Here is a 24,366-nt window from a genome sequence, read left to right as displayed (position 1 = left end):
GAAGGAAAACAGCTTTGGTCCTTTGATCCTGTTTTGCATAACAAATGCCGGCTCCCGTGTGCTGTGTGTGGAGGGAAATGAAGGCAAATGACTCCAAACTGTGTGCATGGGAAAGTGCTAGAATTTATTTTGGATAAACTGGATAAACTGCTTTCTGTATAGATAGTGTCTTGGCATGACGTTTGAGCCTTTGCAGTGTGTGTGTGTGTGTGTGTGAGTGTGTGTGAGAGTGAGTTCACTGCCGTCTGTGTGTATGTTCCTCCTGGAATGTAAACATGATGCCTCCCTAACAGAACAGAGTCTCAGAAACAAGAGCCCAAGGTGTCTTCACCACCAATCACCACGGAGATGCAAAAGGACCTTTATGCCGCCTCATCTGTTGGCGCAGCTGCCCACAGACAGGGCAGCGTGGACAGAGCGCGTGGCGACGACTGGGACGAAGAATATGACGATGACGGTCCACTGCCAGACCCGGAGAAGGACGACATGCTCGCACGGAGGACAGGATCATACCAAAAGGCTGTAGGGGGGACAGGGCAACCTTTTCTCCCTGTTCCAGGCACAGCCAGGTATAAAGGCACCCCTGCTGCTGGTTTCGGCCAGTCCCAGCTGAAGTCCAAAGAGAGAGAGAAGCCCAAGGACAGGTCAGAAGAGGCGCGAGGCTCGTGCATTTGAAAGTGTGCCGTGCGGTGTATAAATCACTGTGGCCTGTTTGCCACAAATGCACTCCTGACTAACCTGTGTGTCTTGCTGTGTTATTTTGTCCAGACCTACTAATGAGATCTGGACGACTGACATGTATTCTTTTCTACCATCACACACACACTTAGAACACAAGCCATTCACTGTGTTCCCATACACAACTGTGCCTTGTGGTGATGTGCACTTATGTTTGATGTCTTTGCCAGATAACACTTTTTTCACCTTGCTTATCGGGATTTGCCTTGTCACTGTGTTGCTGATGGCTCTGCTATGTGTCCATTCTGATGTTTATCTGTGCATTGTGAACACATGTCTTCTGTTGACCACTGCCTTTACCCACTCATCACAACCCCCACATCCTCCTTCCCCTCGCTTTTTGTAACCATGGTAACTCTCTCGGCTTCAGCTTAAGCGCTGTGGCCTCTCCCGCCAGAGATGTTGCCAGGAAGTGCCCTCAGATGACGGACAGGGAGGAGGCGGGCTCTGCAGAGGCTTTGGGACCTCTGTGGGAAGCAGCTGGGGCAGACGAGCCTAAAAGTGCCCCAACTGCCCCCGGCCCTCCACCCCAGCAGGGCAACACTGCCCCCCAAAGACGACCCTCCTGGCTGGAGGACGATGACCTACCCCCAATGTGAGACGCCCTCCCGACTCCCTCCTTCTCCGCCATCCGACTCCCTGCAGAGTCAGGGGCGGCCATTTCAGTGTCTTTAGTCTGTCGTTAGTCTATCGACCCGAGTGTGTTTTAATCTGTCCCCGCCTAGGTGGCTCTGAGAGTCCCGTGCTAACATGGCCTCCTTGTGTCTAATGCTCACTATCTGAGCCTAGATGAGTGGCAGGCTATTGCATGAGATTAGAGAATGGAGTGAAATGAGGTCTTTATGGATTGCTTACAGTGATGGGCACACTTTAACTGTTTAGCTAACATAAGCTGACATGTGTGCTGTTACAAAACTAATGGAAAATATTTGCATGGTAAAATTATATGTATCCTTATGATAATGTAAGTCATTCTGTGGAACATGATGTCAGATGTATTTTTCGCACAGTCTTTAGCATGTGTCTAACCCCCTGAAAGTATTTCCTCTCTGTTAGCACGTTATGTGAAATACGCAGAGCATGCACTGATCCAAAGAGGCTTTTCTCATCTTTAAAACCTCCCATGTGATTGCTTTACCAGCGGTGATGAAAGTCCACGTATATATAAAGGCAGCAGGGTCATGAAAGAAAGCATGCAGACCTTGAGTTCACCTCCAACCTGTTTTCTTAAGTGGAGAATAACAGTGCAGTCATTTTGGTATACAGTGCATGCTTTCCCATCTGACTCAAGGAACGTTTCATGTACATAAACAGATCTTTTGTCCAATACTCACTACTTCTCTCTATTTTTGTCTCATTTGTCTTTTCTTTCCTATTTATGTTTGTTTGTTTGTTTGTTTGTTTGTTTGTTTGTTTATTGATGATTTTCTGTCTATGTTTTTGATGTTTTTAGATTCAGCCACAGAGCTGCTAGTGCAGCTGATGAGCCAGAGTAAGTCTTTTCTTCCGGAACGTTCCGTCTCCTTCCCTCCGCCTGAGTTTGTCTTCTGTTGGACTAAGCCACTGCATGTCTAAAGACACGCAGTGTTGCAGCAGCACACTGCCCCCCCCCCCCCCCCCCCCCCACACACACACACACACACACACACACTCCTGTCATCACACAGATAGTGTCTGCACCTGTACTACGGTCTTCGTTCTCTGGACACTCACTGACCCTCCCATACAGCTCCACCCATGTGACGGACATCTACTCTACTGCTTACCCATAAATGCATGTCTGCCTCATGACATAAACACACACACACACACACACACACACACACGCATGTTCTCTGGTCCACTTATGACTGCTGCAGTGAAATTATGTTTGCCGTGTGTGAAAGTGTCTCTCATAACAACTAAAAACCAGTAACACACAATGCATGTCCTTCTGCCAGAGTGAAAACCGACTGCTCAAAGAGATCATCTCTCAGCGCTCTCTCTCTCTCTCTCTCTCTCTCTCTCTCTCTCTCTCTCTCTCTCTCTCTCTCTCTCTCTTTCTTTCTCTCTGTCCTTAGTGGACTCTGTTTTTGTGTACCCCATCTTATCCAGTAGCAGGGTTGGCACAGGAAAAGAACAGCCCATGTTAAGGCTCTCCATCTCCCTGTTGTTCTTTGCCCTTCCCTGGTTCTCATTACAGAACTCATATAGCCAGCTGTTTGTCTTGGGCCTGTGGTGGACTCACCCACGATCAACCTACTGGGTTTTTGTAACCGGGCTATTGTTGACTTTGGGTCCATCTGAACTGCACTTTGGCTGTGTCCAAAACCACAGAGTGAGGGTCAGGGCCACCGCTGCTATGCTGAAATAGTGTGGTGGGATTGGTGTAGTTACACAGCAATCTCTTATGACTCATAATGTTTGCGTTCTATGTTAAAAACTCAGAGCAGAATCTACTGAAAGACACTTTCTCATGTCTATGTCCTCCCAGTGTCCATATCAGTGGTCACAGCTCTCCAGTGAGAGTGATAGATATGAATTGTGTATTGTTTTGATTGTGGCAACGATACTTATTCAGCCTTTGGCCTGTGATTTAGAAAAGCCCATCACAGCATGCAGGACTGCCTCATCAGGAAATACGCATCTTTGTTGTTTTTTTTGCATGCTTCCAGTTTGTTTGTCTTTCAGCCAGAATTTGTTTGAACAATTTTAACCCTAGTTATGTTCATTCACAGCCTAACACTCACCATTCATACTGTGCCCTCAGGAATGGTTGTGTGTGTTAACCTCTCTTTTTCCACATAATCTTCTGAAACAATGCTGGGCACTTCTGTTTATCTCAGTGAGACCACTGTTGTGCATGCAAGCTGAGCTTCCAGAAATGACCAGCACTTTACCTTTCTGAACAATCAACTTGATTGCAGCAGTGATGTTTTTGTATCACTGTTGAGTTATTTTTTCCCAATTGGAGAGTCATATGTCTTCCTGTGACCACTTCCTGTTTCCTGTTTTGCTGTTTGTAGGAGCATGAGCATGTTTGACATGCGCTGTGAGGAGGAGGCCATCCTGCAGCCGCACAGCCAGTCGCGCCACGAGGACCTGCACAACCAGTACAACAAGGAGGACGACCAGTGGCAGGATGTGAGTCACGGGGCCAGGGGAAGGGGTCTGCCGAGCCGCCGGACAGACAGACGGAGCGCTTCCAGCTGCGTCCTTTAGCCTAACGTGACCCCGGCCCTTAGAACTGAGTTCAAATATCACAACATCCACTTGGTTAGAACGGTTTGTTCATGGGGGGAGCTGTGGCACAGCTGGCTACAGAGCCCAATGCCATGTTCTCCCACTTGCTTCCTGTCACTGTCCCATCCAAATAATGGCAAAAAGCCCAACAAATATACTTAAAAAAAGTTTATTCATTTGCAACTAACTGTGTTTGACACAGTATGGCTGTGATGGTGTCTGACTTGTGTCTTTCTCATGACAAGGCCCCTCAAAAAGGGTGAGTTGAGGGGAACAAATTGAGTAATTGAGATGGCTTGAGCGATTTCAACATGTTTAAGTGCTTAGGAGTAAAACATTTTCTTTTATCCTTATGAGACACACTCACTTATCCTCTGCCTTGGAGGCCTTATGGTGACTTATGAATGACCTCTGCCCTGACCAGGACCTGGCCCGTTGGAAGAACCGGAGGCGAAGTGCATCTCAGGACCTCATCAAGAAGGAGAACGAGAGGAAGATGATGGAGAAGATGATGAAGGAGGAGCAAGCATCTGCACTTCGGAGGAAGAGTATCAAGACCTACAAGGAGATTGTGGAAGAGAAGTGAGAAATTATTGTTTGTGCACATTACCTCGCCATAATCAAAGATAGATAGATTAACTTTATTATTCACCCTCAAAGCTGAATTAGTTTGCTACCATGGACAACATACAGTAACAGGACAGCAACAAGACAGTGACAAGTAAAGTATAGTGTGCAACATAAATCATAAAACATAAAACAATGACGAGTACAGTATAATCTACAACATACACCATACAACAATACAACAATGACCAGTACACTTTAACATAAAACATACAACATTAGTAAAAAAACACATGAGCATTAAACCTTCTTTCCCATTTGGGGCAGATGCACTCTGTGTGTGTCCTGCACTGTGGAGCATGAGGAGCATCCGTGGTGGTCATCCGTGGTGGTCATCCGTGTCTCACTGTCTCTCTCTCCTCTCTGTGTTCTCTGTGTTGCGCTCTAGGGAGCGTCGTGAGCAGGAGCTGCACGAGGCCTACGACAGGGCCCGCACCCCTGAGGAGAAAGCGGCCGTGCTGCAGCGCTACGCCCTGCGCTTCACCATCAGCGACGCCATCCTGGAACGTCTGCAGATCCCGCAGCCGCCCGAGAAAGAAGCTCCCCAGCTCCCCTCCACTGCCACAACCACCACGGCAACCACCACGGCTCCCGCCTCCGACACCACCATCACGCCCACCGCCACCACGCCCGCCACCGCCACCACGCCCGCCACCGCCACCCCACCCCAGCCACGGTCGCCCCCAGCCGCTAGCCAGCCCAAGCAGCCTCAGCCACCTCCCTCTCCAGCCAAATTCACTCCCGGCACGAAGGCTGCCGTGGAAGACGCCCCCAAACCTAAAGTGCCCTCGCAACAGCAGACACGGACGATGAGCCCTCCCTTTCAGCCCCAGAGCCGGACCCTGTCCCCGGAGCAGTCGCCCACCCGCACCCCTCCCGCTCTGTCCAAGCCCGTGCCTCTGTTCACGCCCAAGCCTTACAGCCAGCCAAGGCCCAACCAGAGTGGACACAAGCCAGTCAAGGTAAGGCCTGACTTGTTTCAGTGGTGTAGAACCTGAAACAATTGATGGTAAAGCTATCTAAATTGTCCTCCTAAATCATTACAACTTCATTGCACAAATCCATGTCCTTATTTGTGTGTGTGTGTGTGTGTGTGTGTGTGTGTGTGTGTGTGTGTTTGTGTCGGCGGTGCATCCCTGTAGGCTGATGGGCTGATACGCATCAATGGAGAAATCAACGAAGATAAAAAGGAGATCACCAGGCTGAGCTCTCCACCGCCTCCGCTGCCTCCTACACCCTCAGCCAATCAGGACGCGGCTGGGACCACACAGGGAGGAGCCGCCGCGCCCCCCACGTCTCCCCAGACGTGCACCAAACCCCCCCAGGAGGAACGTCAGCCCAGATCCCCGCAGAGGGACACCACCAAGGGGGAGGAGGAGGAGGAGGAGGAGGAGGAGGAGCGGGCGGCTCCCACATCTCCTTCATCTCAGGAGACGAGCCGAGGTGGAGAGCAGGCATCTGCTGACGTCACCCAGTCTCCACTTAGAGGTGAGCACCGCTCCGCTCCCACTCTGTGGAGCCTTCTAGATGTTTCTGCTCAGCCTCGCACTGGCAGACTCATCGCAGCCCTGTTATGGAGTGCCATCTAGTGGACATTGCTAGAATGGCAGATGGTCAGTAGCATATTGAATCATGCTTTGTTTTTAAATGGCCCTTGAATAATGGTCTTATGGGACCTCCTATAATTGTATGGAATTTATTCCAGATGTTTTTTCCAAGACAAACCATCAGAGGTTGCTGTCCAGTGAAGCGATTCAGAAGTACTGTGTGTTGGTATAAGGGTTGAATGTTGTTGTTGCAGTGTCCGAACAGAAGGACCTCGCTGCTGGAGGGAAGCGGAATTGTGTTGTCAAAACGACCATCGTGACAGAACTCACACAGACACAGGTCATCGATGAAGCAGATGCAACCACTAGAACATGGGTGGGTCAAACCATTCATTTGCTATTTACCAGCAATTGAGGTGTAGTCATCGATATCTGTTTTGGTTGTCCTGTTCTCTGTCTGATTCATGGACCGATATACAGTATAGTGAGGTGTAAAGCCTACAGTTTGTGACTGATATGCTGATGTGTGTCTACAGATGAACAGCTCTGTGAGTTCTGCTCAGTCCCCTGAGGACCTGTCAGTTTCCTCCTCCGAGTACAGCAGAACTGATTCAGCACAGACCAGCACCCTGACCTCATCTTCCACCACATTGCCAGGTATTAAAACTACATTACCCACAACGCACCTCTCACCACTCGTAACGTAAGGCAACCAGCTCAGCACTGGAGAAACATCAGTCGATGCTGTAGTTATGCAACAAAATGAATTCTTTTTTATTTTTGCTGTTAGGTTTCTGTTTTTTTATTTCTGTTGATCTCTTGCTCATAGATCTTTTACTTTCTTTCTTCCTTCCTTCCTCTCTGTCTGTCTGTTCCTCTATCACTCTTCCCCTGTGTGTGTATTTGGGGGGGTGTGCTTTGATGGGGGGGCACTGGGGGGGGGGGGGGGTGCTGTGGTTGATGTGTAGATTCATCACACTCGTCTGGTAGCTCTAGGTTGCGCTGGGAGTTCTTCGCGACGCCAGGTAAAGCTGCAATGTGATTGGCCAAGATAGGAAACCAACCAATCCCGTTCCCCACCTCTATGTACTGCTTCTGTACAAGGTGGCCCGTGTCGTTGCCGCGCCCCTTGTCTAGCCACTCCTCTGTCTCTGTTCTTGGTGTTCCTGCTTCGACTCTTCTCATTGCTGTGGACTTAAAGCCCAAATCTGCTGGCTACCTAAACCTGCTGAGGTCATGACATGTACAGTAGTGCAAACCTCCATTTGGTCCCATTCGTGATATATTTTGAACATTTTGACCTCAACAGGTTTCCGTAGTCATGCCATATACAGAAATGGCCTTGTGGAATGGATTTGTGGAAGCACTCATTTAGATCTCTGTCCCATTTGCGTCCTCTTGACGGCATTCTCTGTTGCTTTTGTCTAGTTGTCTCTCGTGTATAGTTTATGGTATTGTACATAATGAATCCGTTTTTGAATGTGAAATATCTTTCTCTCTCTCTTTTTCTCTTGCGTGCTTCCTCGCTCTCTCCCTCTCTCTCTCTCTCACTCTCTCTCTCTCTCTCTCTGTCTCTCCCTCTGTCTCTCCCTCTCTTTCCCTCCCTCCCTTCTTCTCTCACTCCATGTTTGTCTCTGTCGCTCTCTTTCATTTATATCCCTCTCAATGTCATTGGTTGTCTAGTGCTAGGAGGCTGCCGTAGCCATATAAGAGGGCTGTGTTTGAGTAATATCCGTGTGCCTGTGTGTGGACGAGATATAGAAACAGAGAGAGGAAAGGTCAACTCTGCTGACTGATTTGTGTTTTGTTTTGGGTTTTTTCCAGAGGGCCTTGAAAACCCCATGGAGTGTGTAAGTACTCCTGTATACATCCTTCGTTCTTCTCCATAGCACCACCTCAAGTCTCTTTTCTGTTCATTTCTGTTCCCTTACACCTGCAGTCTGTCTGCATTCTCACTGTTGTTCTTGAACAAATCCTTACCCTTCTATTTCCTCTGGAGTCCAAGTACTGTTGTCACAAACAACCTGTTCTATCAATTTCCTTTCCTCTTTTTCCTTGTGTATGTATGTGTGTGTGTTTTGTGGGTGTGGGTGGGAGGGTTGGTGTGTTTGTGTGTGTGTGTGTTTGTGTGTGTGTGTGTGTGTGTGTGTGTGTGTGTGTGTGTGTGTGTGTGTTTGCCTCCTCTTGTATCTTTGTGTGTGTGGTTATGTGTGGTATGTATGTCAGATTGAGACCCCTATCTTGAATCTGGCTAAGAGGGTTGACCATTGGACATGGGATCCCAATGAGGAGCGCAAACGTCAAGAAAGATGGCAACAAGAGCAGGAGCGCTTGCTGAAGGTATATTAGTGAGCTACAGGCACAGTGTCTCAGCACAGGTGCACAAACACACTATAGGCACCGTCACCTGCTACATATTCACCATGGTCAGCTGCTTGTGTCATATCATGAGAGGCACATCAGAGGCCTGTCCACTAAGAACTGTTCTGCAGTGTGTCATGCTATGGGGATAGAAAACACAGTAGAGCTATATGCCCATTCCATTAATCTGTCTTAGCTGTGATTTATATAGCATGATTCTAGGCACAGTGGTTTGGTGTAGCCATTCCAGTGCTGAAGCTGACCAGCTTGTGATCTATGTTTGTGGTGGTCAGTGTGTGCTTATGAGGGGCCTGCCTGTGTGTCTGTCCTCCGCCTGTGTGCTGTCTGGACTTTGGTGCCTCCTTGTGGCCTGCCTCACCTCATGTCCCTATGCTTTCCCCAGATGCTTCTCTCTCTTATATGCATACTGTTTCTGTTTCTCTCTCTCTCTCTCTCTCTCTCTCTCTCTCTCTCTCTCTCTCTCTCTCTCTCTCTCTCTCTCTCTCTCTCTCTCTCTCTCTCTCTCTCTCTGTCTGTCTGTCTGTCTGTCTGTCTGTCTGTCTCTCTTTCTCTCCCTCTCTCCCTCATATATGCTCTCTCTCTCTCTCTCTCTCTCTGTCTGTCTGTCTGTCTCTCTTTCTCTCCCTCTCTCCCTCATATATGCTCTCTCTCTCTCTCTCTCTGTTTCTCTCTCTGACCCCTCCCTGCCTGACGGCCTGTGTGTGTGTGTGTGTGTGTGTGTGTGTGTGTGTGTGTACGGTTGCAGGAGAAGTACCAGCGTGAGCAGGAGAAGCTGAAGCAGGAGTGGGAGAGAGCCCAGCGGGAGGTGGAGGAGGAGGAGAGGAGGCACCATGAGGAGGTGAGAAGAGAAAGGAAGAGAAGGCCTCTCTGTCCCCCATTGCTGCCCCTTCCCTCTGCCACTCCCTCCCCAAACACACTCAAGACTGCACCACCAACCAATATCTGTTGATTAATGCTGTGGGTTTTGTGTATTGTGTAATATATCTTTTTCTAATGCTGTGTTTATGTACATATCCTTTTTTCTATGATTATTTTAACCTATTTTAATTGGTATGTAACATGACTTTGATCTAGAATTGTTCTTTAAATAAAAATTATTATTATTATTGTTATTATTATTATTATTATTATTATTATTATTATTATTATTATTAGCAGCAGCAGTGCTGTGGTCGCTGGTCCCAGCACAGTTCCAGTACCCCCTGGGGGAGGGAAGGGTTTTTTTCCCAGTTGGCCTAGTTCAAATGTCTCCAATGATGCACAAACACGGTATTCAGCAAAGCAGAGTTAGACCAACGTGTTTAGTTGAAGCTGAATCAGTTTTGCCATTAAGAGGAACCTTTGTGTAACTGATGCATATACTCTGTTTTTTAATTTTCCAAATGGCCCTTTAGTAGTGAATAGAATGACAAGTCTATGACAGGAGCTATTTGTCTAGCATCCCCTCACAGTCATAGTCTCTGCTTGCCCTCTCCATATATGCACTGTTTGGTTTCTGTCTGTCACCCTTACTTTCAAAAATTGAGTTTGTTTTGACATGGTTGTTGGACATTTCTGTTTGTCATTTTCCCCCACCCACTTCCTTTCCCAACAGGAGAGACGCATCCTTGAGGAGACTATGACCCCGTTGACATCTCGTTCTGGCAGCGGAGGGTTGACCAGTCCAGTGTCCTCCCCGCAACGCACGCAGGACAGCATCGTCCTGTCACTGTCGGAGCTGGACAGGAAACTGACCCAAGACAAGCAGACAGAAAGCGGAGGACACACAAGCACTCACAATGGAGTGGCACACACACAGAGGTCAGTAGCAAGACAAAACCACACACACAGAGGTCAGTAGCAAGACAAATCACACAGGGGTCAGTAGCAAGACAAACCACACATACAGGTCGTGGATGTAGTCATCCATACTAAGTAGGTTTTAATAGGTTAATATTTGACAGTGACTTTAAGTGTGTGTGTGTGTGTGTGTGTGTGTGTGTGTGTGTGTGTGTGTGTGTGTGTTATTTAAACACCCTTCTTTATTTGTGTTAGAACTCTTTAAGCAATATGGCACAAGTAAGAGTGCCATTGGTTATGGGTATCACCACAACTGTGATTCGACAGTTTGGCAGTTCTACTACCAACTAATCAAGTTTAAAGACATCAAATTGTGTTTCTATAATTTGTTTTTGTTCATTCATCCTCTGCCCAAATAATAGTTCCAATCTCAGTCTTGGGGTGTCCTGTTTACAAGCAATAAAACACACCCCCAAGCTCAGTGAGAGAGACTATGCAGTCATTTGTAGACCTATACTTGCTTGTCTAGACATCACATGCTAAACTGAACAGTCACTCCATTTGATCCATTTACTCCATTTTGTCACTCAGTAACTGTCAAGTGTGATGTTATGAAATCACTGTTCTCTCCCTTTGAACGAATGGAACATTCCCATTGGATAATTCCATGCAAATGTGATCACTAGCAGTGAAGAGCATGAGTAGGGATGTCCTGAGATATCGCCACTAATTGAATGCCAGTCTTGTCCAATACATTAATAAATATAATATATATATAATATGTAAGTGTATAATAATTATTTTAGAATGTAATGTGTAGACTGGATCTTACTGGTGTAATCATATGTGCTGCTTGACTTTGGAAGTTTAAGTATAAGGACATATTCCAGAAAGTAAAAGACTGATACTACATGTGATATCTCTCTCATATTGTTCTTTTTTCACAGTCCTACCCTCCATAGCCCAGCTCTGACAGGGTCACCTACACCAGTGCAACAGAATGGGAAGGTCCCCTCTCCTATTGACAACAGCGAGTCAGCCACCCCACAGCTGCAGTTCATACAGGGTGATTTGATTAGACTTATGCACATATACATACACATGTGTCTGCAATTGGTCACTTTGGATGAAGGCGTCAGCTAAATGCACTAATAATATTAGTAATAATAATAGATAGATAGATAGATAGATAGATAGATAGATAGATAGATAGATAGATAGATAGATAGATAGATACTTTATTGATCCCCAAGGGGAAATTCAAGAAATAATAATAATAAAAGTAGATATGCAAACACAAGACACAATCTGTTATAAGCACACTCAATATCCTCATATACACACATTCTTATATACCAATATAATACCAGTGTGATGTCCTTCATTCATGTGTGCCTGGAGACGAAGATGCATTTACTGTCCGGTGTGTCCAAACAGATGGCTCATGGAGAAGCTCGCCCGCGGACAGGAAGCCGCAGAGTGACGAATGGAAGAAGACTTCCTCTCTGGACCGCAACTTCAGTCCTCCACAAAACTACCCTGCCGCGATGAGAAGGTGTGTGTGCGCGTGTGTGCGTGTGTGTGTACACATGCATGTCGTTTGAATAACGTATGTATTGATAAATTGTGATAGCATTGCATAGCAAAATGAGGTAACCAATTGCATCCACTAGCCTATTTTTTGTTGAAAACAAATATTTTTCCAGTTTTGCATTGTAAAAGCATGTGTGTGTATGGACTTTATGAGTGATGAATACCGTACACACATTCACGTATGCTTGCCCAGAGATTGTGTCTGCTGAGGCTGTGATGATGGCTGTGTTTGAGTGTGTATAATTGTGGGCTGCTGTTGAATGTTGCACTGGCTTGTTGCCTCCAGGTCAGGGTCCTATGAGAACGTTTTAGGGTCATCCACACCATCTCCAACATCACCCGACACCCAACCACCCTCCCCAAGCAGGTATGGCACACACACACATGCGCAACCACATGCGCACACACACACACACACACACCCACTCACACACTCACTCACACACACACACACACACACACACACACACACACACACACACACACACACACGCACACACACACACACATGAGCACTAAGGAGACAGATAAAGCTCATCACTCATACAGGTTGGTAGATATAGAACTGCAAAGACAGAACACCCACTTCCAGTGACATGACTACACTACCATACAGGTAGCAGTGCCTGGTCTGAACCCTGTCATGGTGGAGGTCGGTCTGTTGGTCATGCTGAAGAGCATTTTGGCGGCTCGGTGATGTGCGTGCACGAAGAGTTCCGGAGAAAAACATTCCAGAACCAGAACATGGGCACCTGCAAAGGGGTGTTGTCTGTGTACTTGATGATACATTTCCACTGCATACATTTCAACGTTTGTTTTTGTTGTTATTGTTTTTGTTTTCATGGCCTGTAGATCTGTGAGTGGAAAGAAGCTGTGTTCAAGCTGTGCCCAGCCCCTGGGGAAGGGCGCGGCCATGATTATCGAGACGCTGGGACTGTACTTTCACATACAGTGCTTCAAGGTATGTTAGAGAAAGGGGCCGCATATTGGACCGGATGCTTGTTTTGTTGATGCCAAAGAGTCTGCGCAGCCCGTTTACACTCCATGTGTTTGTTTCCTACAGTGTGGAATGTGTAAAGGGCTTCTAGGCGACACCAGCACGGGGACAGACGTCAGGATTCGTAATGGCCTCCTCAATTGCCAAGAGTGCTACATCAAATCACGTGGTGAGCAATCCAACACACACGCAAGTAGGCGCACATGCGATATAATACATTAACAAAACAGGACACTAAACCGTAAGTGTTGTCTTTGTTGTGCCCCCCCCCCCCAGCTGCTGGTCAGCCTACCACGCTGTGAGCTGCAGTGGACCTGAATGACACCCGTAGACACACCAACACAGAACAGAACAGAGTCTCTGACAATCTCCACTGAAGCAACCTGCAATGAGCGGAGTAATTTTAACACAACATCTCAGATTAACTGATATACTGATAAGGAGGGTTTAAAGCTCCCCCACGTTACACGTTTCTCTCTTTCTTTACATCAAGTCTACTCAGTTTTCAGATACGATAACATCTCTTTATTTTTGTACTTGTAAAATAACTTCCCCCTCCTACACTCTGCTTGACCTACATAACACAATAATAAGTGCACTGTAGGACGTCAATAAGATAAATAGTCATTTAACCTGAGTTACACAACGCTGGATATTTCGATATAAGTAGTTTTTAAAGGCTGTGGGGTCACGTGGTCGGAAAGCTAGATTTCCTCCTGATTGAAATTTCTATACAAAAAAGGCCTCCTAAGATCACATGCTCACTTTGCACCTTGATATATTAGTATTATTAGTATTTTTTTATCCGAGGCATAAGTGAGAGTCTGTCGGTCTGAAGCACACCTTACCGTCTTTAAATAGTAACTATCTCTCTGTATACAGAATCCTGTCAGAAAGTCTATAGTAGCCTATCTATCTATGCTTTTTAAATAGGATCATGTCTGGTGTCGCTGCAGTTTAACATGTATGATGCCTTAATCATTCACAACGTTGCTGAGCTGCCGAGCTTGGTGGCTGCAAAGTATTTTCTTGCATGAATTAACCTTCTGATTGATTTAAGTAGAGTCTACTTTTTTTTTCTTCTGAACTGGTGTGTTTTTTTTCTTTAGATTGTGTACATGTTTTTTTCCCTTTTGCTAATTGAAATTTCATTTGCTTGAGATGTAAGAAATGGAGCACACATGACCAACGTATGAGGCGAAAAAACAATGTTATCAGGCGAGAGGCATGTAACATGTACCCATACTGCGCCATTGTTGGTTGTGTGCATGCAAAACCTTCCCATTTCATTTTGCTGCATTGTTTTTGATTGAACAGTTCTCAAGTATTTGCGTATTGCCCGTTGTTACTCACAGCACTGTAAAGCCGAACAGTCAAACTAACTTAATTTATTTGAGTAAACTAATAACTTTAAAATGTTTAATTTACTACATCAGTTTAAGGTTAATCAAATGTGTGATTTCAGTACCAGTAACTCAAGTATTTAGATTTAAGGTGACTTCACTGTACATAAAACTACGGAGCATTCTGCAAACATATCTTGCCTTTCCCACAACTGAATAATGAACAGTAGCAGATAATAGTACATTGACTCGCTGTCAGCAGGGGAGACGTAGATGTGCAACACAGTGGACAATAAAGCCTGAAACGGTGTGACAGCCAAGGCTATGCTAATCGATGCTACTTGACTAACTAATTGGGTGAACAATGAGAGCACTGGATCATTCTGTAAAGAATCAAGTTGGTCTCTTGAGATTTTTCAAGGCACTTCCAACAATGGTTACTACCATACATTTGCCAGTATTCAACAACATTTAACTGCATCTATCCACCTGCACATGTCAAATTTCACTATAAAGACAAAACCCATGTCCATTGTGGCATCAGTATATTAGTGAAGCCAATACTGTCAAATGCACACCCTGACAACTATATTTACCAAACTATATTTACCAAAGGATCATGAGAATAAATTCCTCAGATTGACTTACACTCTTACACAATTGAGTCTGAGTTATATTTACATAAATATTTTGTTTAGGTTGACTGTGAGTGTTACTGTGACCTACCTATGGTGGGAATGAAGCATACATGTCAAAGCACAACCTGAAGACACAGTCCCTAAATTGTATTGATATTTCCGTGCAACTAGAAAAAAAACATTAAAAAAAAAACAATTGAAAATAAGTAAGTCAGTTTTATGATGTTAATGTTATTGCAAAAGATCATGATAATTTACGTAACACTCAAAACAGCTAAGTTGCTTAACTTTGTATTTTTGAGTTAGAAAAAAAATATGCATGAGTTATTATTCATTATTCATTATTTCGAGTTAGTTTGACTGCTTGGGTTTACTGTGAATAATGTTTTTAACTTTATGCGAATGCATGGTTGATGCAAATCATATATCCTTATTTAAGTTTAGAAATACATTTTATTCAAACAGTTCATTAGCTTCCCCTTGTGTACCTAATGCTCTCGCTTTCCGTTCTTACTGTACGGGGTGATTTTGCATCAACGTATGTGCCTTATGAACGAAGGTGGTTGCACAATTTATGAGAAGTTTGATTCCATAGATTCCATGAAAATCCCAAAGATCATCTCAGTAACGTGAAATACAACGAGATGGTGTGGATGCCTAACTTAAATCCGAATGTCAAACACGATCGCCTATCAGAGAGTAACAATTCAAACCAAACCAACCGATGGAGTACGTAGCCTACTTGGAAATACACTCTTTCTAAGTTCCGACTAATTATCTCTGTTAAGGCATGTGGTTTTCTAGGAGGACAAATGCACAGAGCACAATGGATTTCTACAATGTAAATCTTCTATGAAACTGTTATTATAGAACATTAGCTCATTTCACAAAACCTCATGTCTACATTTTCCTGCGTTTTCTGTGAATATTTTTTGTGAAACTTGAAACATATCCTTTAAGCGACCCTGCACAGATAGACATCTTTCTGCAAGGTTTGAATGATATTAACTATGTTACTAGTTTATTCCCATTTTTGGTAATTGACTGTCCTATCTAACCGCAATGTAAACCGTCTGTTGCACTTCTGCAAAGCTTTGTCCCATTTCAATAGCGTTGCTGTCATTGCTTTTCCCTTTTTATGCAGTATTGTTTCCGTTTCCGTTTTGCTTTGTTAAGCATTTAGATAAGGAACGATTTAAACTGGATTAAAATGCAATAAAGTGGAGGTGGAGTGGTGCAGAATCGTGTAATATGTTTAAGCTCTGTATTTATTGTAATCGATTAAAAAAAAATCTAAACTGAAACGAATTAGAAGGAACTGCTATGCAATGGCTTTTATAGCAAGTGTATGTTTGTACAATAAAACATTGTAAATGCACTTATTGACCATTGTGTGTAATTGGTGTGTTTGCATGAGTGTGTACCCGAATTAGAAATCTCATTTTGACGCGTCTGGATCTGTCCTTGGTGCTGAAAAACGACAGATGTGGTGGTACTTTATGTAATAAACATTGTATTTGGTATGTGAAATAATGGATACTATGGTATTCACAATACAAAACAATCACCTCGCTGCCAGAATTGTACTATGTATCGCTTTATTAGCAAGGCATGGGCACGCTATACCAAAACTGTTATGCACATATAAATATTCCACTTTTCTTTTTAAACACTCGAGTTGGATTTAGGTCTGTTGATGTTCATTCTATATCTAAAACGCAATAAAAAACATGTCCTATCATTTCACCTTTAAATAAAACACCATATTAATAAATAAATATTACAAATAAATATACTTTTAAACTGTAGATTAATATTGAAAACCCATAATCGCAATCACCCCTTTCTACACATTAGTTGTATAGGGTTGAGGGTAGGTAGGCTTATATGCAGGTTGCACTGCATTTTGGTAAACATGCCCAGATACTAGACTTAAAAATCCGAGCACAATATTGAAGCCCATTTGAAATACATTATACGGCTTGGGTGTATCAGTCTTGCAGTAAAAATGGACACAGCTCAAAATCTGACTAGTTAAAAACAGTTCTATCTCACATTAGGCACAACAGCTAAGGCGACACATGGAGAATACTGCAGGGTATACTTTACCCTCAAAAGAAAAGTGCTGGGAACTTCATGTTCAGCACACACACATTGTGTGCGCCCGAGAGATCTATAGCCTATCGTCTCTAGAAAATTACTAATAAACACATCTGTCCATGCGTAAAGTAAATGATCCGCAAATCCTTGTAGATGTTCTTCGTTTCGCATGAAATGTGTGTTACCTCAAGTGTTTTCTCCTGGACGCTCTCCACAGGTCAAATGTGGTATCATCAGAACATCTTTACCATTCCTGCCTTGTTGCCGTTTTGTCTTTGCAAGGAAGAGAGAACGTTGGCGAACGGTCCACCCAGAGAGTCCGGCAAATTTGAGATTCCACTTGCAGGCGACGCCCATCCAGGACTGGACGTGGTGCCTACGAGGTTTCCACTTGGCGACGTCTTGACAGACTCCATATGTCCGGTGCCTGTTGCTATCCCCGGGGAAGGGCTGAGTCCACCACAGGTGGAAGTTGGATTTGGGTTTGACCCAGGCCCTCCTGTGCTATCCGGATCGGTGACTTTAGATTCTTTGTTGTCTTCCTCGCGTGAGTCTGGTTTCTTTCCAGAGGATCCGTTTTTTGCGGCAGATACAGCAGCAACTGCGCGCTCTTGCTTGCGAAATTTTGCACGCCTGTTTTGGAACCAAACCTGGGGGAAATGAATGAAACTTAACATTGTAGATAGTATTATTATTATTATTATTATTATTATTATTATTATTATTATTATTATTAGTGGTGGTAGTAGTAGCAGCAGTAACTGATAGCCAATTACTAGTAGTATTTAATAACAATAGTAGTAGTAGTAATAATAATAATAATAATAATAATAATAATTGCCTTATAATAATAATAATAATAATAATTGCCTAATACAAATTCATAATTGTTTTTAGACATTTGCGTTAAAGTGGCGGAAGAGATCCGTCAATTTAAAATGTTTATTAACATTAGACCTATATGGACGTTGGCTTGGATAAAATATGGTGATAGGCTACCTGCACACGCGCTTCAGTCAGGTCTATTTTAAGAGCAAGTTCCTCGCGTGTATAGATGTCTGGGTAGTGCGTCTCAGCGAAAACGCGCTCCAGTTCTTTCAGTTGTGCGCTGGTGAAGGTGGTTCTTATGCGCCTCTGTTTCCGCTTCTCATTCAAACCGCCATGGTCCGTGAACAGCTTATATGGAACTGTAAAAGAAAAACATTTCGTAACAGCGAAGAGTAAAAGGGTCGTTTGAAAATGTAAATCTGGGTAATGACATCCTGATAACTTATTTTATTATAGGCCTACAGACCTAACGCCAAACCAATTATTGCAAAATATAGAACAATGAAGATTTAATGCAAAGTAGAAGTAAGTAAAATACTGTCTACTTCTGGAGCTACTTCGGTAAGATATGGGTAGGCCTACAGAAGTTCTCAGCGACACAGCTAAACTTGTCTGGCAATATCTGGTCGCCCTTATCTTGCGACTTCAGTACAGTTCCGTAATCAACTTTAGTCTTCGTTTATTGAATTATTTCCCAAGCTTACGTCTCATCGCAAAGTAAATAAATTATGCCAATCATTTTGGCAGTTTGAGGTAATTTTGTTGGCTGTTGAGGGTGTGACAGGGATAGTGTAACCGCATAACCCAATTACCGCGCGCCTGCAATCGCTTCTAACGCGATAAATACTTTCATTTGTTTAAGCAAATTTCGTTTCGGTAAATACTAAACACATTTCCATTTCCAAATGCAATAAAGTCCCCTGTACTATATAACCAACAGGATTTGTCGGCTGTGTCACAGTCAGCAGAACCTCTTATTACCTGCAGAGTACGCGCTGCTTTGGTGGTCTCGTAGGGGGCCTAGGCTGCAGGTGCCGGGTGTCAGTGAGGGACACCCGGCCGTTGGCCCGAAGGTAGTCCGGATGGGGTTATATTGAAATCCACTGGCTTGGCTGCAGGAACTGAAGTCTGCATAAGCTGATGCGAGACTGGAAGTGTCCATTCCAGCCATGCAAGACTCGTAAGCAGATGAGTTCAGGTAAGAATATTCCATCTTATACATTGGAAATCACGCGGTGAAATGAAAATGCTGCTTGGAGATGCTGTTGCGTGAAAAACAACTTCTTTATGCACACAAGTGATGTAAAAGCAGAGGGTCCACTGACGGTGCGCTCGTGTTGCTGCCTCTTCTTGACTGTGCTGAGGTAAGGTAGTTCAGGCTAGTTTTATGAAAGGACCTTCGCGCGCAACACCTTGCACTCCGGTCTCCAGAGCATACAAGTAAGCGCTCTAAGGACTTGGATAGTCTAATACCGCCAGGCGGTGGGTCTCGAAGCTCGCGATTTTTTTTACATGACAATAACTCATCAGTGCATTGGGGCCCTTGCAGTCGCGAGGGGGACCCGCGTCGCACGCCCAACCTCCTCCATCATCGATTCCCTCGCGCATCTCTAATTAGACTTTAATACCGCGCCCTCCATTACCGAAGAAGTCTCCCTGTCTCCCTTTCCGTGCTCTCCTCCATCCCCACTCACTTCTCTCACGGTCGCTTTCCTCTCTTCCATCTCCGCGCCCCCTAATTCAATCAAAGCACTTATAAATAATGAGAGTTGGGTGACGATTCTCCCTGATCAAATTTCGCGCGAGCTTTTAAGCCTTTTAACTCATCATTCAGCCGTGGTGCAATTTTTACCTGCCTCCCTCTCCTACCCTCCTCACCCGGCTCCAGGGTTAAAGGGGGCGAGGGAGTCGTTCCTCGGCTAGAGATCAATTTGACCACAAAATACACCATGTTGAGTTTGTAACGTCCAATTTACCACACAGCAACAGTATAGCAGAAACAGCGACTGCAATGATGCATCTTAACAGATTATTCATGTAGATGTTGGATTTTAGCCTATTTAATCACCCGCTTAGTTTTTAAAAGCTAAGCTTGTTAAACGTAGGCCTATTTCAGGCGTACGTGCATAGCCTAGACCTACTGTTAAGGGTAGACTACAGGTTCATTGTCAGGCCTATCACTTGCACACGTAAAGCCAGCATAAGTGTTAATACAATACAACAAAACAACATCGTGTTGAATAATGGCAGCACCAAATATCAGTTAGGCCTACTCTTGGTTTGAGCCTATCGAAGTGTGTGTGCCTAAAAACTACACTGATAGTCTGAGCCCACTGCCCTTACTAATTCCTCACAACAATTTCCCTACAGGTAGCCCCCCATAGGCCTAGCCTACAACCCTTGTCCAAAAACATCAGTTTGTCTTATCAAAAATTGTATACGGCTTCAGCACTTAAGTTTGGTATCATTGTAGTAGCTATAGACATTTTCGAAAATATCCTAACGAACTCGGTGTTTGTTTGTTTGTTTTACTGTAGGCTGTGCCATAAGTGTGTGCTCCCTGTAGCCAATAGCCTACGCCACACACTGACATATCAATCGTCGAACAAAGTGGTTTACATACTCTCATCTTGGAAACATGATTTTGAAAAGACCCTGTAAGCAATTTCGAAGACTAGACTGCTCTTTGACTGAGTGACCATAATGTGGTATGGTTTCGATGTCCCCCAAGAAGTAGTTTGGGCCAGTGTTTGAAGAAGAGCGCGGAAACAGAATGAGCAGATGTAAAGACATCTGGTCCTCGTGGATACTGAAGGAAAATCAAATTAACTTCTACTTTCTATTCCTCTGAGGGTAGAAACAGCCAGACTAAATCCAAAAGAGCAATTCACACGTATCTAAATATCCATAGTATAAGAGCTTTGACAATATAGCCTAATGGCTTAAAAGTTATGTTACACACACACACACATCTCTCTCCCTCTCTCTCTCTCTGTGTGTGTGTGTGTGTGTGTGTTTATAAGATTAGCTTGCAATCAGTAGCACAATAATGCACGTATCCTAAGGAATTTCGGCTATATTTAGATCCTCGATTTATTTCAGAATTGTAGCATGGCTTAATGTAGGCTATTCGATTTATAGACCAAGGCAACTCTTTAAATTCCACCCTTACTGCATTGTTCCATTGTATTACATACTATGTATGGTTAAAATATGAAATATCAGAGGACTAGTTTAAAAAGTATACTGATGTTAACTGGTTTGGCCAGACTATTTGGTTAGCTATGCTGTCTGGACTGTAGGCTGTCTATTCATAGGCCTACTACAACAGATCCTGGACACTGTTATAATTTTGCATTGACTTTAATAAGATACAGTCCCATTTATCAGTTAGCAAATTAGATTTTTGGCCGATTAGGCTACTGGTGGCAGTGTCAGGGTCACAACCCTACCCAAGTTATTTCAACACAGCAGTTTAGCCCGAGGGCAGTTTTCTTCGACGTGCCCCGCTGGCACGTGTCCCAAACCCTGTGGAAAAGGTCGCAAGCAAACCAGAGCTAACAGGTCGCCACCTAAAATGTGCATTGTTAGCCGAAAAGCTTGTTTCGTCCCGGTGTAGTTTTCGAAAGCGGAAAAAAGACCTGCATTCACATTAATGATCAGAGATGATTGAGTGGATCCTGTTGTTAATGACCACGTGCCTTTGTGCTTTTATGCACCAAGAGCTTCATGTCGTGTTTTTCAAAGGCAGTCATAAATGCGAAATGGCATTAATCATAAACTTCACAAGACAGCTGTCATTGTAAAGCTTACGAACAATACCATTACGATATTGCATTACGGCAATAAAGACATCTGCCTATGTAAATATTCCCCTTTCATGATGCTACTATTATGCAAAAGAGTAATAAAAATGATGGCCAGGGCTTATAACTCAAAAACAAAAAGGGCTTTACTATGCTATTTTTACTACGTGTAAAGCCTAATAGCCTACAGTTATTGTAAAGTAGCCTATCTGAACAGTAGTTAATAAATCAGCAGACAAATATGAAAATAAAAAAAGTATAGTTTCTCCATAAAATAGCAGGCTAATAATAACAAGTATCAATAGTAACAACATCAACAATAACAACATAATGTCTATCATCTCAGTATTTCAGTGTATTCTGATAGATTAATCAGTTTTATTTTGCACAGTGCAAAGAAAGGTTCCACCTATATGACTTTCTTGTACATTAAAATGGGAAATCCCATGAAGCTACATGATGTAGGCTGTATGGAGCTGCGGCTGTGTTCTCAGTCCTGTCACTCTTGCTGGATCTGGGGCAGGATTGGCTGATGGGAGCGCTGGCTGGATAGATGTCACTGGATGGTTGTGCTGACCTTTGCTGTAAGACCCCAGGCAGACACACACTGCAAACTCTCACATTAATTTTCCAGGATTGAATGTGGCATTTCTCCAGATAACTTGATTTTCAGATGGGTGCACCTGGTCCCGTTGTACCCTCTAGAGACAAACCTCCTCTCCTCCTTCTCCCTCTCCCTGTTCCCAGCCCTCGCTCTCTCTCGCTCTCTCTCTCTCTCTCCCTCTCTCTGCCTCCCTGCCTCTGGTCATTAGGCGTCCACACAGAGGAGTGCCAGCCATTAGCTCAAAGCTAATTGAATTAGGACTGATGTAAAGAGGAAGCAAATGCAGGCTGGAGAAAAGGGGGCGAAACGGGAGGTGGTGGGGGAGGATCTGAGAATGGATTAAGTGGAGACAAAATGTGTGCTCTTGCAGCGTGCCGTTTCCTTGTTTTCTTTTTGTTTCTGGTGTGTGTGTGTGTGTCTGTGAATGTGCAGAAGAGAAAATGAGTGTGTAAAGAGAGAGAGAGAGAGAGATGTGAATGTTTGCAATATAGCTCTTCTGCTGCATCTCCACATCATACATGCAACATCACTCCGCATTTCCATCCTAGTATTAAGACCCCTGAGGCCCCCTGCTCGTGCCCACCAGCCACTGAGCCCCAGGTCCATGCAGGTCCACTTCTCCTGACCCACCACCAGCCTTGGCCCTGGCTCTGACCCCCACCTACCCCTCCACCATAACCCAGTCGGAGAGCATTCAGGCTGGGTGTCACTGGGAGATTGATGGGCTAGGGAGTGGAGAGTGCGGAGGAGCAGGTGGTGGAAGGAGCAGACATGCTGCCTCCTGATGGCTGGAGAGGGAGCCTAACTCAATAAGCAAAGACTCCGGCTGGTTGGCAGCCATTTGGCCACTTACAGCTCTGAGTGCCTCACCCACTGCACTGTGGAGACTCCGTGGTCACCAGTGCCAGTTTACAAAGGTGTATTTAAATGTATTTATTTATCTATTTTAGAAGGACATTTAAGTTATATGTCTGTGGTTATGTGGTCTTGTTGAATGTTCAGCCTGAGAATTGGTGTGTTTGTTGTTAATAATGTATAGGAATGATGTATAATGTATATAGGCTATGTTTATATGTTTGGGAATATGTTTCCTGATTCCATTATGATCTGAGGACAAGGTTCAAGGGTTTTCCAGGTAATGTCATGTTGTTTTTCTTTTCTTTTACTTTTTATTTTGATATCATAACAAATTACTCTACAGCACAAGACTCCCCACACCTGTGGTCACCTGGATGACTGCCCTGCATTGTGCACTCTGTCTTGCTTTAAGATTGGAAGTCACTAAAAAAGGAATGAAAATTACGATGTTTTCTAGGCCTATTGAGCAAAACCCAATATCAGCTTCCCAAATTCAGTTGTCATCTGTAGAAAGAAAATAACTGTAGAGAGAAAGAATGAGGCAACTTCAGACTCCCAGCATGATAATACTGTTAGGAGATGTGTGATGCAATCTCAGATAGCAATAACATGAAATTTAATGAAGCTAGTACTTTGGCCTTTGCAGTCTACACCTAATACTTTTGATTTTCTGATGCAACTCTCTGAAATGATATATAAATAACAGATTAGGACCCAGCAACATGCTGACTCAAGGGGACATTTCCATTTGTTGACAAAAGGACAAGCTGGCAAGGGGGCATACTATTTGATTTTAGAACCGTGGTATCTCTATCGTAATCCTCAGTGAAAGGCAAAATCCTACAAGTTCAAGGACAGGAGAAAATGGCGAACATAAAATTGTCAAAATAAAACAATCAATGAAAGATTAATAAACTAAAGCAAAGGCAGTATTCACCGTGTCTGTGTTTGTGTGTTGGGGGAGGGATGGGGTACATAAAATAATAATAATATCCCTGAAAACTGATGGATAAACTATATTCCATGCGCTCATGATGGCTGATCCGGGGCCCTGAGGTTAAGTAGTCTGGAGTCAAAGACGGCCATACATCCACCATGGCATAAGGGCTGCAGCACGGATAATCCAATCAGTGCTGGGAATTCAATTAGTGCGGGCCCAGGGCCCGCTGCGCCATGGACAGGCCGACCGGAACGACGCCCGCTCGGTGCTCGGCAAGTCCGCATAGACCAGCGCATCGCCGCTGCATTTCGGGCATATTAGGACAGACAGATGGGAATAGAAGTATGAAAATTCAACAGACAAG

The 24,366-nt window shown here is 44.2% G+C and overlaps 2 protein-coding genes across 9 annotated transcripts in view; one reads left to right on the top strand and one right to left on the bottom strand.

The window, feature by feature from the left end:
- Positions 1–16,244, top strand: part of limch1a (LIM and calponin homology domains 1a) — a 53,291-nt gene extending 37,047 nt beyond the window's left edge. For 3 of the 8 annotated variants that reach the window (XM_042092347.1, XM_042092341.1, XM_042092399.1), the window contains 20 exons: positions 294–644; positions 1,109–1,333; positions 2,192–2,230; positions 3,744–3,861; positions 4,385–4,542; positions 4,976–5,549; positions 5,730–6,075; positions 6,389–6,510; positions 6,671–6,791; positions 7,103–7,159; positions 7,959–7,984; positions 8,361–8,474; positions 9,262–9,354; positions 10,111–10,316; positions 11,243–11,361; positions 11,733–11,850; positions 12,175–12,255; positions 12,741–12,849; positions 12,952–13,054; positions 13,162–16,244. In XM_042092347.1, the coding sequence (XP_041948281.1) occupies positions 294–644; positions 1,109–1,333; positions 2,192–2,230; positions 3,744–3,861; positions 4,385–4,542; positions 4,976–5,549; positions 5,730–6,075; positions 6,389–6,510; positions 6,671–6,791; positions 7,103–7,159; positions 7,959–7,984; positions 8,361–8,474; positions 9,262–9,354; positions 10,111–10,316; positions 11,243–11,361; positions 11,733–11,850; positions 12,175–12,255; positions 12,741–12,849; positions 12,952–13,054; positions 13,162–13,187 (3,106 nt within the window). In that variant the 3' untranslated portion in view covers positions 13,188–16,244. The remainder of the gene's footprint in view (positions 1–293; positions 645–1,108; positions 1,334–2,191; positions 2,231–3,743; positions 3,862–4,384; positions 4,543–4,975; positions 5,550–5,729; positions 6,076–6,388; positions 6,511–6,670; positions 6,792–7,102; positions 7,160–7,958; positions 7,985–8,360; positions 8,475–9,261; positions 9,355–10,110; positions 10,317–11,242; positions 11,362–11,732; positions 11,851–12,174; positions 12,256–12,740; positions 12,850–12,951; positions 13,055–13,161) is intronic. The other 5 variants (XM_042092355.1, XM_042092388.1, XM_042092371.1 and 2 more) reach the window with 5 other exon arrangements.
- A 300-nt stretch (positions 16,245–16,544) lies between these two features.
- Positions 16,545–19,192, bottom strand: LOC121717380 (paired mesoderm homeobox protein 2B-like). The gene is made up of 3 exons (XM_042102543.1): positions 18,776–19,192; positions 17,966–18,153; positions 16,545–17,616 (listed from the first exon to the last, which is right to left on the bottom strand). Exons 1-3 carry the CDS (start codon positions 19,014–19,016, stop codon positions 17,200–17,202), a joined length of 846 nt encoding a protein of 281 aa, XP_041958477.1. The 5' UTR covers positions 19,017–19,192; the 3' UTR covers positions 16,545–17,199.
- Positions 19,193–24,366: the final 5,174 nt, after the last annotated feature.

The sequence above is a fragment of the Alosa sapidissima genome, chromosome 1, assembly GCF_018492685.1.
Source record: "Alosa sapidissima isolate fAloSap1 chromosome 1, fAloSap1.pri, whole genome shotgun sequence".
Lineage (NCBI taxonomy): Eukaryota > Metazoa > Chordata > Actinopteri > Clupeiformes > Clupeidae > Alosa > Alosa sapidissima.
The sequence above is the reverse complement of the archived record's forward strand: the minus strand, read 5'-3'. Positions and strand labels throughout refer to the sequence as shown.

Bases quoted from the DNA above. Each gene is read 5' to 3' on its own strand.
- LOC121717380 (XM_042102543.1), bottom strand. From the start codon at position 19,016: ATGTATAAGATGGAATATTCTTACCTGAACTCATCTGCTTACGAGTCT. The intron at 18,154-18,775 runs GTAATAAGAGGT...TTTCTTTTACAG, and splicing joins AAGCAGCGCGTACTCTGCAG to TTCCATATAAGCTGTTCACG. The intron at 17,617-17,965 runs GTAGCCTATCAC...CATTTCCCCCAG, and splicing joins TGACTGAAGCGCGTGTGCAG to GTTTGGTTCCAAAACAGGCG.